General features: G+C 40.1%; 1 protein-coding gene across 3 annotated transcripts in view; it reads left to right on the top strand.

The window, feature by feature from the left end:
* The window catches only part of LOC133655937 (MICOS complex subunit mic25-b-like), a 124,667-nt gene that overhangs the window by 27,609 nt on the left and 78,599 nt on the right, over positions 1–18,459 (top strand). For 2 of the 3 annotated variants that reach the window (XM_062056629.1, XM_062056795.1), the window contains exons 5-6: positions 4,299–4,319; positions 6,353–6,436. In XM_062056629.1, the coding sequence (XP_061912613.1) occupies positions 4,299–4,319; positions 6,353–6,436 (105 nt within the window). The remainder of the gene's footprint in view (positions 1–4,298; positions 4,320–6,352; positions 6,437–18,459) is intronic. The other variant, XM_062056713.1, reaches the window with a different exon arrangement.

The raw sequence follows: 18,459 nt of genomic DNA, 5'->3' as shown, positions 1-18,459 counted from the left end.
GTGCACCCCCCCATAATTCGTCACGTTTCATGTGTCAGGTAAACCGACTAATGGGGCCATATGAGACCCCTTCCTACTGTAAATCTGGAATGTGTCGTACGGGCTTTTTAATGTACTTGTATCTTTATCAGTCTTACTAGTTCAGGGGGTTATTCCAGAAAGAAAGTTACGTGAAAACTTAGCGGTAAGTCAAACTCAATTCAGTTACCATGGTAACTACTCTGTGAACTGAACCTGGTTTTCTTGAAGGAACCTTAGGTTTGTTCATGATAAACGTGAAGCAAGACACCATGTGTCTGTTCCTTTGGAACCAACAAAATACATTCCTGGAGATGTATGTCTGGTGAGGATTTTGAGGTCATGGTAAGTTGGATATTCTATCATTATAGAAGAATATAGGGCCTGATTTACTAAATGTTTGCGTGTACGAAAACACGTGCAAACCTGACAGCACACGCAAAGCTGAACTACAAAACGTGCGTCAGTCCTGGCGCGCAATCTCTGTCTTCATTAATATGCAAAATATGTGCAGATCATCAAAACACCCACAATACTGGGAAGAGAGAATGCAAATATAATTATTTAGCACGCGCAATGGGATTTATCAACACTCGTCATCGTTTTGCCAGCACTATTTTGTGTTTTATTTAGCATGAAATAAAACGGTTCGGTGACCGCACTGCACAGACACACGGTGGACAAACAAGAATCCAGCGTCCTGCGTGTCAACATTTTGGACGGTAGGCGGCTCGTCTGCCGGCCTGGGCAAACACACACAGCGTCTGCCGGCCCCTCCCCGAGGGACGGATCCAAGACGTCCCCACATAGGCCCACAGACGACAGGGATGGGTGGGAGGGAGCTTGAAACGGGGAAAAAGGTCTCGATTCGGCTAACAGCGCCAGAATCCTGTCAAGCCTCTCCGCCATAGAAATCTCTGCGGGGTTCGTATTTGGCTGGAGTATTCTGTCAGGAAAAGGTGTTGACGAACCCCAAGATGCAGAGATGGCAGGCTTGTTGCAGGAAGACATTACTTTTAATGTCAAAATAAAATGCAGGACAACAGAAACCAGGAAACAAGCAAACTGAAAACAGCGAACAGGAACCAGCAAACAAGAAACGAGGAACTAGGAGACAGCAAGCTGCAAACAGCTATCAGCACACAGGACACAGCAAACAATACTCCAACCCTGACTGGAGGGCGAGGCAGGTATAAATAGTAGCCTGATTGGCAATTGCCACCAGGTGTGCCAGACTGCCAATCAGGTACAGGTGAGGTAAACAAGCGCTCAGGGAGACGTGCAGGAAAAGGAACCAAAATAAGAGCGCTGACAGGAAATAAAACACAAACACAGAGAAAAAAACAAAACATAACCAAACTGTCAGTGACAAGCCTGACACCATTACATGTTATGTAGACCGGGGGGTTCTTAACCTTTTTGGCCTCAGGGCCCAACTTTTCCACCACAAGGGGCCCCGGATCCCACTCAAATGTTAACACTGAATTAGAAAGCTTATTCTTGATTTTAATTGTATTCAATAACTATATCTAAACCACTTATAATTTACAAGGATACAACTAAAATAAATGTAAACTTAAAACCTGAAAATAATTACTAATCAAATATACTGCAAATGTACATACAATTATGCAGTTCTAAAATGAATACGTTGTAACTAAATGAATAATAAATAATATTATTATATATGTTTCTTAAACTGTCGATAAAATTAAAGTGCAAATAAATATACATTGTCACCACTTTTAGTTGTAATTTTTGTGCTTAAAAACCCTCTCTATGACTTTAGCTCCAGACCTCTGTTTATTTGAGATTATCATTACTGCCACACATGGTGGAAAAGTGTATTACAACTGAGCACGGACCACAGCTGAGAAGCATAATTTTTTCTGGCGGCCCTCTAGGGGGCGCTTGCGGCCCAACTATGGGCCTGTGGTGAAGTATCACTGATGGAGACCACAAGGAAGTGTTTTAGATGTAGAATAATAATCATATGACCCTTTTAAAAGGTGTATTGTAAGGGCAACTTGTTGAGTATCAAGTGTTAGTTGTTCCTATTCCTGCTAACTTTGTATTAGCTGAAGTCTGTCTTTATTGAGTTTGCAGACCAAGGAGGATATGATATTTTGCCACCTGTGAGAGTTTGGTTCAAAAGGGAATATCAAAGAGCAGCAAGACACGGTTGGGTTGTAGGTGGCGTTGCGATGCCAGACCCAGACTCTTCAGTGTGTGGGTTGTAATGTAACCAATTTGCCAACAAGATGGCCACATTAAGAATTGATGCTGTTCTTTTATTAATGTGGCATGACGTGTGAATGTTGGATGCAATGAAGAAGCAGTGTAGGATTTTCGGGAGGTGATGATACCAGATATCTGGATACAAAGTACAGTACAACAAGTTGCTGTTTGATACAAGAAGGAGACCTTGTGTGGCGTATATGTCAAGTAAATCCTTTCTTTGACATTGGACAGGCTAATGTGCTACAGAAGCATCTGAACTTTTCCTATTTATAACAATTGTTTGTGTCACGAGGCGGGTCGCAGCTCACTGCGAGGTTTGTTCTCCCGGGTTGCAAAACTGACAACTCCGGACGAAAGCGTGAATGTAGGACTTGATTTATTCTTCACAAATCATCCAACTACCAAAATACAGGCAAAACAACAAAAGAAAAGCGTGCCGATCGCACGGGAAGCTAAGGCAACAACTTAGTACAGGAATCAGAAATCGAGAACAGGAATAAACAAATCTTACTAGACATAAGCGTGAAGCAAAGAATGAAGCCAGGACGAGTGACCGGAAAAGGCAGGCTTAAATAGAGTCTCTGATTAGCAACAGGTGAGCGTAACGGACGCAAGAGGCAGGTGAAAATCATAAGTAACCATGGTGACTAAACTCAGGAGGTGCACAAACAGGAACTAAAGGAGTCCAAAACAAACAGAAAACACAAAACATGATCCGGACCACAGATCATGACAGAAATGGTACTGCAATCACGGGAAAAATTCTGTAGAACCCCCTCCCCTCTCCCTGACTGAGGTTGCCAGATACGCAGCCGAATCCAGCTGGATGGACTGGGCTACTCCAAGGAACTTCAAACTTCCACTGCTTTTTATAGGGGTTGAGGTGCTGGGACCATAATAGCTGAATAGACAAGCGTTTTGTCAATAACAAATCTCTTAACCAACACGTTTTACACAGAAATTAGGCTATTTAGCCTTAGGCTAGTTGGCTATCTACTTTGCTGCTAGTCACATTTGGATGATTACAATCCCAACAGTGTTGTACTTGTAGAGGGAAGGTCTATTTTTGAGGTGACGGAGGTCATAACACCAGAAGTATATTACCCCAGGGGGCGTGGCTACAGGATAGTGTTATTTGCATGCATGTTATAGAATTTGACAGGACATTTTCAACCAAGATAATGTTTACAACTGATCTACTAACAATTCTGTGGTACATTTCATGAAACATGTACATGTCAAAAAGTGGTTGGCAGATGAGAATAAATGTAAAGGTCAAATCTTGTGTACAAATGCACACAATTGCAGGAAATGTAGTCTTGATTTTCAAAATTGTCTTTCAAGTTTTGCATGGAAGTGTCATGATCCGTGGTCCGGATCATGTTTTTGTTATGTTCTGTTAGTTCCTGTTTTTGTGCACCCTTGTTTGTTTTAGTTACCATGGCGACTTATGATTTTCACCTGCCTCTGGTGTTCGGGACGCGCACCTGTTTCCAATCTAGAGACATAATTTAAGCCTGCCTTTGCCAGTCAGTCGTCCTGGCGTCATTGTTTGTCTCATGCCTGGACTACGTAAGTCGTGTTTATTTCATGCCACAGTTTCATAAGTTCTCTATGTCCATAGTCTATGCTAAGTATTTACTCTTAACTCCAAGTGCGATCAGCGCGTTGTGCTTTCGTCTTGTTTTCCTTTTTGAGTTTTGAGAATTAAATCATGTTTTTACCTGCACGCCTTGTCCGGAATAGTTTGTTTGCATCCTGGGAGAACAAACCTGGCAGCAAGCTGTGACACCCCCCCCCGTCGTGACAGGAAGCATTTCTTGCCTATAGAAATGTTTTCTCACATGCCTGAGACTGTTCTTCAAACAGTAGCGTTCATTATTTTGTACCACTTATATCTTCAACATTACCTTTAGGTATGTTGTTCTCTCTCATTATCCTATCAATTTCAGTTGGTCCTTAACTTTTAACATCTCTCCTGCTCCTCTCGTCTCTTTCTCATTGCCATTATCTCAATGTCTTCCTTCTTTCTCTCCTAGCCCGCCAATTTAGATGCCTGGGTAAGCAACCCTTACCTCTCTCTTTTTTAATCTCACCTTTTCCTGTTCTTTCCTTCCACCTCTCTCTCTCTCTCTCTCTTTCTCTCTCACACTCCATTCAAATGTCATGTTTTCATTGTGCATTAAAGCGAGGCTGTAAGTGTGTTTCCACCACCATTCCACACAACAACACTTTGGGAGCTATTCAGCCAGAAAATTACACATCATCTGTGCTGCTGGCGGAGGTGATTTTACACACATACACAACTACACACATTCACACATACACATCCACACATACACATACACTTACACACACAACCACATACACACACACGGCCCTTGAACATCAAACGGTTGCTGTGGTAAGAAAAAAAAAAAAAAAGTGCAGTGTGCAGCACAATATAAGGATTTGCAGATGTGTTCTTTAGGGATGCATATGGCTGTTAAGTTAGGATTACAATAAGTGTCTTGTCAACCTGCACTTTGGTACCGGTACTAAAATGTATTTTGATAAACACAGGGGACCACAAAAAATGGCACTTTTGGCTTTATTTGAACAAAAAAATATTAGGGTACATTAAACATATCTTTATTATTGCAATTTAGTCCTTAAATAAAATAGTGAACACACTAGACAACTTGTGTTTTAGTAGTAAGTAAACAAACAAAGACTCCTAATTAGTCTGCTGACGTATGCAGTAACATATTAAGTCATTTATCTACCTATTATTTTGTCAACATTATGAGGGACAAACTGCAAAAATGGATTATTAATCTACTTGTTCATTTACAGTTAATATTTGCTTATTTTCTGTTTTAACATGTTCTATCTACACTTCTGTTAAAATGTAATAATCACTTATTCTTCTCTTGTTTGATACTTTACATTAGTTTTGGATGATACCACACATTTAGGTATCGATCCGATACCAAGTAGTTACAGGATCATACATTGGTCAGAGTCAAAGTCCTCATGTGTCCAGGGACGTATTTACTGACTTTATAAACATAATAAACATTTTTAAAAAACGAAAAAAGATTTTGTGACGATAAAAAATATCGATGTAATCATAGTAGTATCGACTGGATACACTCTTGTACTTGGTATCATTACAGTGGATGTCAGGTGTAGATCCACCCATGGCATTTGTTGACATTGTGACGCCGGGGAGCTACGGTGTGTAGTGAAGCATGTTTAGCTATTCCTCGTCCTCCAGTGATAATAATACTTGTAAGAAACTTACTTTATTTGTCGCCTTGGAAGCAAGGATTAGTGATTTAGAAGTAGCTAAAACACTGTGGATGGATGTTAGCCGCTAGCTAGCTAGCCATGTTTTAATGCACCTCTTCCTGAGGGTGTTTCAGTGTTATAACTTCACCTTTATCTTGACTTTTTAAGCCAAAATGCGTCCATTCTCCCTTTTCTGTCTACACACTGTGTCTGCTTGTAAGTACCCCGTGTGTGTGAACATGCTCCTCTGCTTGTAAAACCAGCAATGTCACGACGTGGCGACGACGCGGCGTCATGCCGTTAAAAAAAAAAAAGGGGGGGGGGGCGGGGGAACCGGTACTTTTTAGAGGCGGTATAGTACGGATTATGATTCAATAGTATCGCGGTACTATACTGGTATTTAGGTCTACTACACTACTGTATTTTAATGTTGTCATTATGGTGGTACTTAATGAATACTTACAGTAGGTGTACTACACTACTGTCATTATGGTGGTACTTGGAGAGCCAGGTTGTTTCTGAGGTGGTACTTGGTGAAAAAAGTTAGTGAACCACTGATCCATCACATTGATTGTAGCACATTGCAAGTAGTGAAATTATGTTGGATTTGGAAATAAACACAAGAACTGCAAACGTTTTTGCACTCAGGGTTTTTTGTCACTGATAATGTGCGTATCAAGTCAAGTATAAATCCTGTGCTAGTCTAAGAATACTTTCTGAAACATGCAAAGGAGGTCATTAGGACTTAAAAAGAAACGATGCGTGTGCAGAAGGCTTTCAGGATTCTGGTTCTTAACATTTGTCTTTGCTTGTTTCACAGAGCAGACAACTGGAGAGAAAAGAACAAGAACTGGTTAGCCTTTCCAACTTCTACAAAAATCAGCTTGAGATACTGGAAAATAGGGTAAGAAATGAACTCCCATGCATCTTTTTAATCTATTCTGAGATAGTGGCTTTCACCCCCTATAAAAAACTGGTCTGGGTTCATCACCAGTTACAGGACATTTCCTTTCATCCCTCAGGAAAAAGCCTTCGTTCATAAACACTCGAGAGTTTTTGAGCTTTGTTGTAATACCTTCTCAGTCTCTCAGATTCTTTAAAGTTATGATTTGTTTTGAAACTCTTCTTTGTGATCTACAAAGCCTTTAATGTTATGCACAAATGGGGCTAATTAATTTTCATGTATTTTTATTTTGTACTTGTCTTAATCCTTCTGCATGCGTTTTTCCACTTTTCTTAACTTTTCTTTAAAAGTCTAACCAGGGACGAGTGTTGCAATTTACCCTGTGGCCAGAAGTCTTGTGTACTTTGACATTGGTTACCTATGGGTAGCAATGTTTCATTGTACTGTACCTGTCAAATAAATGCACAGAATGTTGAAACACGAAGAAGCGCCGCAACCCATACATAATCACAGCATAAAAGCACAGAACAGCTCCATTTCAAAAAAGAGAGGTAAAACCAAAGTAGTGAACAGAAGGAAAAAATGATAAATAAATATAGAGATGTCCGATAATATGGGACTGCCGATATTATCGGCCGATAAATGCTTTAAAATGTAATATCGGAAATTATCGGTATCGGTTTCAAAATGATCTGTATCGGTTTCAAAAAGTTACATTTATGACTTTTTAAAACGCCGCTGTGTACACGGACGTAGGGAGAAGTACAGAGCGCCAATAAACCTTAAAGGCACTGCCTTTGCGTGCCGGCCCAGTCACATAATATCTAAGGCTTTTCACACACACAAGTGAATGCAAGGCATACTTGGTCAACAGCCATACAGGTCACACGGAGGGTGGCCGTATAAACAATTTTAACACTGTTACAAATATGCGCCACACTGTGAACCCACACCAAACAAGAATGACAAACACATTTCGGGAGAACATCCGCACCGTAACTCAACATAAACACAACAAAACAAATACCCAGAACCCCTTGCAGCACTAACTCTTCCGGGACGCTACAATATACACCCCCCGCTACCCCCTAAAAACCCCGCCCCCCCAACTCAACCCCGCCCACCTCAACCTCCTCATGCTCTCTCAGGGAGAACATGTCCCAAATTCCAAGCTGCTGTTTTGAGGCATGTTAAAAAAATGAATGCACTTTGTGACTTCAATAATAAATATGGCAGTGCCATGTTGGCATTTTTTCCCACAACTTGAGTTGATTTATTTTGGAAAACCTTGTTACATTGTTTAATGCATCCAGCGGGGCATCACAACAAAATTAGGCATAATAATGTGTTAATTCCACGACTGTATAGTTGATATCGGAATCGGTAATTAAGAGTTGGACAATATCGGAATATCGGATATTGGCAAAAAGCCATTATCAGACATCTCTAAATAAATATTGTGATAACATGGAACAAGCAGAAATGCACAAATCCACGTTTGTGCACAGTGGAAGTCACTGCTTAGTCAGCATGCAGTGAGCAAACTCATCCAAAAGATGGCGCCATAGCACAAATAATAACACACCTTTCCGTTTATGTTAGGTTCTGCGCATGTCAAAGTAAAATATTACGATTTAAGGTGCGATGCATGTAAATGCACGTCATAATCAGATCATTTTTTTCATTCTAATCCGAATGACGATCAGATTCAATAAATGTTGTCCATCTACACGTGGCCACTGTCTGGAAGACGTGATCGGCAACCGGGTACAGGTGTGTCCCCGGTTGCTGATCAGGCAGCTGATGTGGAAGCCTGTGCAGAGAACGAGGAATAGAAACTTACAAAATAAAAGCACAGTACATGAACTAAACTACCACTCAAAGGGAAAAAGTAGAGATGTCCGATAAATGCTTTAAATTGTAATATTGGAAAATATCGGTATCGTTTTTATTATTATCAGTATCGTTTTTTAATTTTTTAGTTTTTTAAAATTTTTTATTAAATCAACATAAAAAACACAAGATACACTTACAAGTAGTGCACCAACCCAAAAAACCTCCCTCCCCCATTTACACTCATTCACACAAAAGGGTTGTTTCTTTCTGTTATTAATATTCTGGTTCCTACATTATATATCAATACAGTCTGCAAGGGATACAGTCCGTAAGCACACATGATTGTGCGTGCTGCTGGTCCACTAATAGTACTAACCTTTAACAGTTAATTTTACTCATTTTCATTAATTATTAGTTTCTATGTAACTGTTTTTATATTGTTGTACTTTCTTTTTATTCAAGAAAATGTTTTTAATTTATTTGTCTTATTTTATTTTATTACTTTTTTTAAAAAGGACCTTATCTTCACCATACCTGGTTGTCCAAATTAGGCACAATAATGTGTTAATTCCGCGACTGTATATATCAGTATCGGTTGATATCAGTAATTAAAGAGTTGGACAATATCGGAATATCGGATATCGGCAAAAAGCCATTATCGGACATCCCATCAAGAGTCATGAGCGGAGGGGACCATTGTATTCCTTACCTAGAAGTCTGTTTCCTATTTAAAAGCATGTTGCTAGTGTTTGTTGGGGCCCCCGAACAGTATATTTTGATTTATTTTAAGTTAAGTTAAAGTACCAATATTTGTCACACACACACTAGTTGTGGCAAAATTATTCTCTGCATTTGACCCATCACTCTTGATCACCCCCTGGAAGGTGAGGGGGGCGCCCGGGAATCATTTTTGGTGATTTAACCCCCAATTCCAACCCTTGATGCTGAGTGCCAAGCAGGGAGGTAATGGCTCCCATTTTTTTATAGTCTTTGGTATGACTCGGCCGGGGTTTGAACTCACAACCAACCGATCTCAGGGCGGACACTCTAACCCAGACCTGGGCATTCTGCGGCCCGTGGGCCGCATCCGGCCCTTTGTGCGTCCCTGTCCGGCCCGCGTGAGGCCAATTATAAATTACAAAATAAATTTTAAAAAGTATCTATGTCGAGTGTGCAATACAATGGTGCTGCTTTTGTTTTGAAAATCATTACTTGTATTACTTCCGTGTCGACGTATGCGTGTGCGTGATTGTGAGTGAATGTGAACAGCTGCAATCACTACAAAATAAAGTTGAAAAAACATCTATGTCCTGCGCGCAATACAACTGTGCTGCTTTTATTTTGAAAAGTATTATTTATGGGCGTGTGTCCGTGTGTAACCTGCGAGTGAAGGTGCACAGCGACAAGTGATGCACGGTTTACACCCGAGACGCTAAAAAAAGAAAAGTTGATGAAGAATGGCGTGTTTCCAACAAGACATGGACTGCAAAGCAACGTTCCCTCTAAGGCAGTGGTCCCCAACCACAGGGCCGCGGACCGACTGGTACCGGGCCGCGCAAGAAATAAAAAAAATAAATTAAAATTATTATTATTATTTTTTTTAAAAATTAAATCAACATAAAAACACTATATATACATATTGTGTATGTGTATGTCAATATAGATCAATACAGTCTGCAGGTATACAGTCCGTAAGCACACATGATTGTATTTCTTTATGAAAAAAAAAAAAAAGAAACCCCCCCCGGTTCGTGGGACAAATTTTCAAGCGTTGACCGGTCCCCAGCTACAAAAAGCTTGGGGACCACTGCTCTAAGGTGCGTGCCTGCGCAATTGCGCACTGCTCAAGCGTCTGCTGCGCGCAGCAAATATATGCCGCGCACCAAATCAAATCCCATCTGAATTCTAAACAAAATAAACATTTATTCTATGTAATTTTGCAATGCAACTCTGAGTGACAGTGACAACAAGCGGCCCTAACGGTGTTCGTCAACACCGTTCAATTGAACACCGTTCAATTATTGTAACGTCTATCGAGATGCTTCGAGGACAGGAATTATATCGATCACTTTATTGAGCAAAACTGTTTATATTCGGACATAACCACACCAAAAACATGAGTAAAACAATTCTATCTCGAAAAACTAGTCCTTTTCTGCCGTACAAACCAGGCCAAAACCAACTTGTCATCTGTCACCAACACGCATACCACTAAACCACTGGTGCGTTTAAGGCCACACAAAAAGTCGGACAACTCAAACACCACACAAAGTTACACTATGACTCCTCAGTCATACGTGTGCTTATTTTATTGTCATTTATTATTAATGTTAATTTATTTATATTAGTCATGGAATGCTGTTACACACACTATGTTGAAGTATTACTATTATTATTAATTATTATTATTATTATTTATCTTACGGTGTATATCAAAAATAATATTGAGCAAAATTTAATTGAAATATTGTCGATGTGGCCCTCCAGCAGTGCTCGGGTTGCTCATGCGGCCCCCGGTAAAAATTAATTGCCCACCCCTGCTCTAACCAGTAGTTTTAATGGTTAATACTGATTTGAGATACAAGTATTTTGAGTTACGAACTCCATCACTGGACCAATAGAGGCTTTGCAGTCACGTGATTTTATCACGTGACTTTGTGTTATGCCGCCATCTTGCCGGTCAACCGGTCAGGTCGTTCCTACGTGTTCATACAGATTCAGTTTGATTTCTGCGCTACATTTTTACTGATTTCATCCCAATTATGGCTGATTTGCTATCCAATGAAGTTGTGCATTTGGATGAAGAGTCCAAGAAACGTTACTGAGAGAAGTTGAACCTTGTTGGCACAACGGATCCGTACCTTTTACCGAGAAGCATGCTAAAATCACCTGAGCATTTTGCAACAGCCGACCTGCCTGATCTCTCATATGCAGACATTTATAATTACCTCGTCGATTCACCATCTCCGTACACTGGAAAGGACCTTAAGGCATACAAGAGTCTGGATGCCTACAAGTATTTTACAGCAGGTTTTGTGCATGATGGGCTGATATGGCAGATTCCAAACAAGAATCAATTTCTTCTCATGACCAAGGTAAGGAAAAAGCACACACAGAAGAGCCTACTGTTATAGTTTGTTTACATACCTGATATGAAGTGTTCATTGCATATCCTTGTGTAAATCGTAGGTTTCCATCGTTCACGACAAATCGCCGCAATCCATTTATCGCGTTTTTTGATGTTTGCCGGGAATCTATAGAAGCTAAGATTTGGTTTATCGCCTCGTCTATTGCTACATCCAACAGCACAGCAGGTTTCCGGCATTTCCAAGCTCAAATAGCAGCAGATCTAACAAGAAAGCGTGTGTGAGTCGTTGACCGGCACTGAGCTGGTGACCGGCAAGATGGCCGCCAAGCTAATTGGCGTGGCTGATGACGTCAGCTGCAAAGCCTCTATAGAGCTGGTATGTCATTTTGTTAATTCATTGCAGGCCATAGAGTCACTACAGCTGTTAGATCATAACTCTATGAAGTGTTAGATCATAACTCTATGAAGTGTTGACATGTGAAACCTAAGGCTGGAAACAAATGCTGCATGCATCGACAGAGTCTTCGCACCTCAGGAGTATCAAAACCAAATTTAAAGTGACATTATTCACACTCCCTGGAGAGTAAAATGGAACCAAAGCACAAGACACTCTTTACTCTCCTAGAAATGTCAATCCTACATAGCGATGTCTAAATGTAAATGAACTGAAAGTTTGCTGATAGACCAGCACTCAGGAGAGTCTGCTTGCCAAATCAAATGTACTGTCTTCAAGTCTTTTTAGCAAATGGAAATAAAAGGCATGCTTTGTTGATTGCTTTTAAAAAAATGATGACCTGTGTCCTTGTTACCTCCACACTAATGCTCCATTCATATTTTGCACCCTGTAAAAGCCGAAATACAATATGTCGTAAATTTACATTTGTTAAAAGACTGTGAGGTGCATAATTGTACGCTTTTTATCAAAGGAAAGGGAAAAGACACAGGAGGCTGACGTCCGTGCGAGTGAATACAAAGAGGGAACATTTACAAGAAAGTACAGAAGTGCTGGAAATAGTGACGAAAGAAGGAGAGATTTACATTTCTACAGAAATAATTATCGCTTTTTTTGCGTCTTTTCGTGTCGTTCTCGCCATTTCCGGCTGTCAAAGTCTGGACCCCGACTTAAACAAGTTGAAAAACTTATTCGGGTGTTACCATTTAGTGGTCAATTGTACGGAATATGTACTTCACTGTGCAACCTACTAATAAAAGTCTCAATCAATCAATCAAAAACCTTGTCGGAATACGTCCTCAGACTTCATCACTTCTTCTGTGAGATGCATGATTCAGTGTTTCCCATAAACTGCCAAGATACCTGTGGCGGTGGGGGCGTGGTTATGGGCGTGACTATGGGCGTGGTCACCATTACATCATCAAGTAATTTGCATAATTTACTACAATGATATGATTTTCTCTAAAAAGGCTCAAAAAATGTATACTTACTAATTAATAATAACAGTTTTGTTTTAAACGTCCATCCATCCATTTTACAATATAATTACAACACTTTATGTACATATTTATATACAGATTTGAACAATAAGTTATTCACTGAAATATATTTATTAATTGTGGTTCTTACAAAAAATATATCTTATAAAATATAAAAGCTAAAATGTCTCTTAAAGCTCTGCCCCTTTAATTAGTGCATACTAAATAATTTAACTTTAGCCTACTACTACAACCATATTATTTACCAGCAACATAAAGTGAAACCGAGGCAGAGGTGTCCTGCCAAAGTCAGTAACAAATAAACAGAAAACAGTAGTGGTCAAATACAAATAAGGCAACAAGAGAAGTATCCTACACTTCTCTTTTGTAAAGTAAATCTGAACAGCCTATATGGGCATCTACATCAACTATATGATTTGCCTGAGAAGCTGGACAGGACAAAAAACAAAACCAAAAAAATAAATAAATAAATAAAACATTTTTTTTTTTTTTTTTTTTAAATTTGTGGCGGATGTAATTCTTTCGTGGCGGGTCGCCACAAATAAGTGAATGTGTGGGAAACACTGTGATTTATGATCTCCAATAAACTTCCAGGGATCATGTGGAAATTGTACACAGGCCTGTGAGCACAGCGGCGCTATAAATAGTTTGCCTGCGTTAGCGCTTGTAATAACAATATCACTAATATTAATATTCAAATCACAAAATGTGAATGGAGCATTGTTGGCGCTTCTGAGAATGTTTTTTTTTATCGGATTTTATGGGTGAAATTAGGGCTGGGTGATATATGGAATATACTCGATATATCGCGGGTTTGTCTCTGTTCGATATAGAAAATGACTATATCGTGATATTCGAGTATACGTTCTAACTAGGGGTGTAACGGTACACAAACATTTCGGTTCGGGACGTACCTCGGTTTAGAGGTCACAGTTCGGTTCATTTTCGGTACAGTAAGAAAACAACAAAATATAAATGTTTTGGTTATTTATTTACCAAATTTGTAAACAATGGCTTTGTCCTTTTAACATTGGGAACACTATAATAATTCTGCCCACGTTAATCAACATTAAACTGCCTCAAGTTGTTGCTCAAACAAAACTTTTCTTCTACATATAAAAAGTGCAACATTAAACCGTTTCAAGTCAACTCATCATGCTTAATTTACTACAGCATTTGGGAAGCCTGGTAGTTGATTTTTATTATGTTATTGTTATATTTTTATCAACATGTGATAGCAGGGACCCTGCCATTCAAAACTAGGCTGCTCCATTACTAATGATTAATTGTAATGTATTAAATGTAACTATAGCTGAAAAAATAGTACAATAGCAATAGGAGAGACTATTCATCCCTGAACACCATGGAGTTCATGTAGGCTTAATGATGCAGTTACATTACACACACACACACACACCGCAAAATGAGCTAACGTTACACTAAAAGCTAATTAGCCTTCACCTCAAGCCAGGACTGCGAGCAAGCTGAGCTGCCGTTTAGGTTTCTAGAAGGTCAACGGGCTCATAGTGATGTTACTAGTAGTTGACTGGGAGGTGTTTATTTTAATTTGGAGAGAGTCCACTGCCTGATGCTCACCTGCTAAACACCTATCTGCTAACCCCACCGTGGAAGCACTGACTCAATGCGCTCTGAATACGCACTGTTGATTGGCTGTTACCGCTATGGTTAACCAATCAGATGGTTGTGTGGGTGGGACAATGCTGGGTGCTGTGTAGGAGACAGAGGCAGAAAGCAGAGCAGCTTGTTAAGACTTTAGCTTAGGCGGCTACTTCATATGTTCGTGTGGAAACTCGTTCGGTACACCTCCGAACCGAACCGGGACCCCCGTACCGAAACGGTTCAATACAAATACACGTACCGTTACACCCCTAGTTCTCACGCAGTTGCTTTTAGCTGTGGGCATTACAATACAGGCTTTTCTCACATTTTCTTGTCTCGCCTTCTTACAGAAACATAAAACAAGCGCACCTTCTTACATACGTCACATACTGCCGCACGTGCAACGTCATACGCCCTCGCCGAGCAGAGAGGTAGAGGAATGGGTAAAGTTAGCTGATGTGCTAGCGGAGCGGTGTGAGTGGTAATACGAGAGAGAGAAGGTGCCAATATGGTAACAAATGAAGGAAGAATTAATTCCCAAGAAAAACAGCAGGGGGTCCATCGTCTGGCGGTGGTTTGGCTTCAAGCAGGAAGATGTCGAACAGACAACCGTAATATGTCAAGTATGCGGCAAAAGCGTTGCTACAAAAAGTAGCAGCACTGCTAATATGTAGCATCATTTGAAAAGTCACCCGCTAGAGAATGAAGAGTGCTTGAAACTTCGCATGTCAACATCTCCGTTCGGTGCCACACCCACAAAATGCCGAAGCAACCATTTCCACATCAACACCGTATGAAAAAAATAGTCAACAACAGAAGTAGATAACGTCCGCAGGAACCTACCACACAGCGAAGGACATACACTGTTTTAAGATTAAGAGTAAAGTACCAATGATTGTCACACACACACTAGATGTGGTGAAATTTGTCCTCTGCATTTGACCCATCCCCTTGGGAAGCAGTGGGCAGCAGCGGCGCCGCGCCCGGGAATCATTTTGGTGATTTAACCCCCAACTCCAACCCTTGATGCTGAGTGCCAAGCAGGGAGGAAACGGGTCCCATTTTTATAGTCTTGATTTCCTATTACTGTATTTTTCGGAGTATAAGTCGCACCGGAGTATAAGTCGCACCGGCCGAAAATGCATAATAAAGAAGGAAAAAAACATATATAAGTCGCACTGGAGTATAAGTCGCATTTTTTGGGGAAATGTATTTGATAAAAGCCAACACCAAGAATAGACATTTAAAAGGCAATTTAAAATAAATAAAGAATAGTGAACAATAGTGAGCATAAATAACCAACTGAGAACGTGCCTGGTATGTTAACGTAACATATTATGGTAAGAGTCATTCAAATAACTATAACATATAGAACATGCTATACGTTTACCAAATCTTGCACTTTCTGTTTTGAAATGACATGAATGTTTTGGTAAATTGATTTAGTTGTGATTTCCCTCTCTGCATGAAAGTTTAAAAGTAGCAGTGTTTCCCATAAACTGCCAAGATACCTGTGGCAGTGGGGGCGTGGCTATGGGCGTGGTCACCATGACATCATCGAGTATATTGCATAATTTACTACAATGATATGATTTTCTCTAAAAAGGCTCAAAAAATGTATACTTACTAATTAATAATAACAGTTTTGTTTTAAACGTCCATCCATCCATCCGTTTTACAATATAATTACAACACTTTATGTACATATTTATATACAGATTTGAACAATAAGTTATTCACTGAAATATATTTATTAATTGTGGTTCTTACAAAAAATATATCTTATAAAATATAAAAGCTAAAATGTCTCTTAAAGCTCTGCCCCTTTAATTAGTGCATACTAAATAATTTAACTTTAGCCTACTACTACAACCATATTATTTACCAGCAACATAAAGTGAAACAGAGGCAGAGGTGTCCTGCCACAGTCAGTAACAAATAAACAGAAAACAGTAGTGGTCAAATACAAATAAGGCAACAAGAGAAGTATCCTACACTTCTCTTTTGTAAAGTAAATCTGAACAGCCTATATGGGCATCTACATCAACTATATGATTTGCCTGAGAAGCAGGACAGGACAAAAAAACAAAACAAAAAACATAAATATTATTATTATTTTTTTTTTTAATTTCTGGCGGACGTAATTCTTTCGTGGCGGGCCGCCACAAATAAATGAATGTGTGGGAAACACTGAGTAGCATATATTAATGCAGTATGAAGAAGAATGTTTTAATGTAGACACATAGAATCATCATACTGCTGTGATTATATGCATCAAGTGTTCATTCAAGGCTAAGGCAAAATATGGAGATATATATGGTGTATTGAGACATGGCCTAAAAATATCCAGATATTAACAAAAGGCCATGTCGCCCAGCCCTAGGTGAAATATTTATGGACCTCCCATTGACATTTATTTACGTTTACTTACAATATAGAATGCATTAAAACAAATCTGTCTTTCATGATGATTGTGAATGATTCCCCAAAAAGTGCAGTAACCTAGAAAGTTACTTTACTGTGCAACATATTTAAATGGACTTCCATTGTCTTCTGGCCACAATTTATGAACATTAGAATATATAAAACTCACTTTCTCTGCTTCAATTTCAGTCCATCTGCTATATTGAATTGTGACCCCGCCCCCAATCCCATCTCCCAGCAGGTGGAGAAGTGGCCCTTATCGGGTCCCTCCATGGCACCAGCCTCCTCTAGGCCACTGAGGAAAAGTGCTTGACAGATGAGAATGATTGGCAGGAGAGCGAGGATGCTCTATCTTTCCTTTTGCACACCTTACTTCCTGCCGTCTGACCTGCATGCGGATGAGCAAGTGAGAAAAAGGAGGACTGAATGTGAGAGATAAAAAGGCGATGTGCATTAAACATCTCCCTCTCTTCCCTCAATTTCCATCCAGCACTTCATTCATCCAGATCTTCTTTCAGGCCTTATCTGTCTTTGTCACGCCTTCATTGCTCTTCATTCTTTTTTCAGCTGAAAATTCATTTCCACCTGTTAAGTTGAATTGGGAAGTACTCTGTAGTCTCAGGTCAAAAGCTGCAACGACGTCGTCCTGGTCCCGGTACTCAGTACTGTTAAAGTGCTGATGATTGTTTGAATCACACACCATTGGGAGTTCTGCCCCGAGTTGGAGGACAGCGAGTTGTGTGAGGGGGCATTGGGAGTTTGGGAATTTGGGAAGGGTCACGTTGGGTTTGCGAAAATGAGGGTGTGTTTTGGCTTCTTCCTGGAGTCTTACCTGCTGGTCTACCTATCTTTTCTCAGTAGTGTGTGTTGAACTCATTTAAATTCTCGGTGTGGGACTACCCATAGACATCTTATAAGTAGACGCAGCATCGAGCGCTACTGCCTACTGGCGCTGACGTGACGCGGGGCCGCCATCTTGGAGTGGTGATCCGCTCCACTCAGTGCAATTCATTTGGCAGGAGCAATGAACTGGCAGCGCATTTAATGCATCTTACCTCACTGAATACCACTGATTTTCACGTGTTTTTTTGTAGAGATGTCCGATAATGGCTTTTTTTGCCGATATCCGATATTCCGATATTGTCCAACTCCTAATTACCGATTCCGATATCAACCGATACCGATATATACAGTCGTGGAATTAACACATTATTATGCCTAATTTTGTTGTGATGCATTAAACAATGTAACAAGGTTTTCCAAAATAAATCAACTCAAGTTATGGAAAAAAATGCCAACATGGCACTGCCATATTTATTATTGAAGTCACAAAGTGCATTATTTTTTTTAACATGCCTCAAAACAGCAGCATTGAATTTGGGACATGCTCTCCCTGAGAGCGCATGAGGAGGTTGAGGTGGGCGGGGTTGGGGGGGGGGGGCGGATTTGAGATGTGGGGGGGGGGGGGTAGGGGGTAGCGGGGGTTGTATATTGTAGCGTTCCGGAAGAGTTAGTGCTGCAAGGGGTTCTGGGTATTTGTTCTGTTGTGTTTATGTTGTGTTACGGTGCGGATGTTCTCCCGAAATGTGTTTGTCATTCTTGT

Source organism: Entelurus aequoreus, linkage group LG01 (genome assembly GCF_033978785.1).
Source record: "Entelurus aequoreus isolate RoL-2023_Sb linkage group LG01, RoL_Eaeq_v1.1, whole genome shotgun sequence".
NCBI classification, from domain to species: Eukaryota; Metazoa; Chordata; class Actinopteri; order Syngnathiformes; family Syngnathidae; genus Entelurus; species Entelurus aequoreus.
Note: the sequence above shows the minus strand (reverse complement) of the source record. Positions and strands in the feature narration are given on the sequence as shown.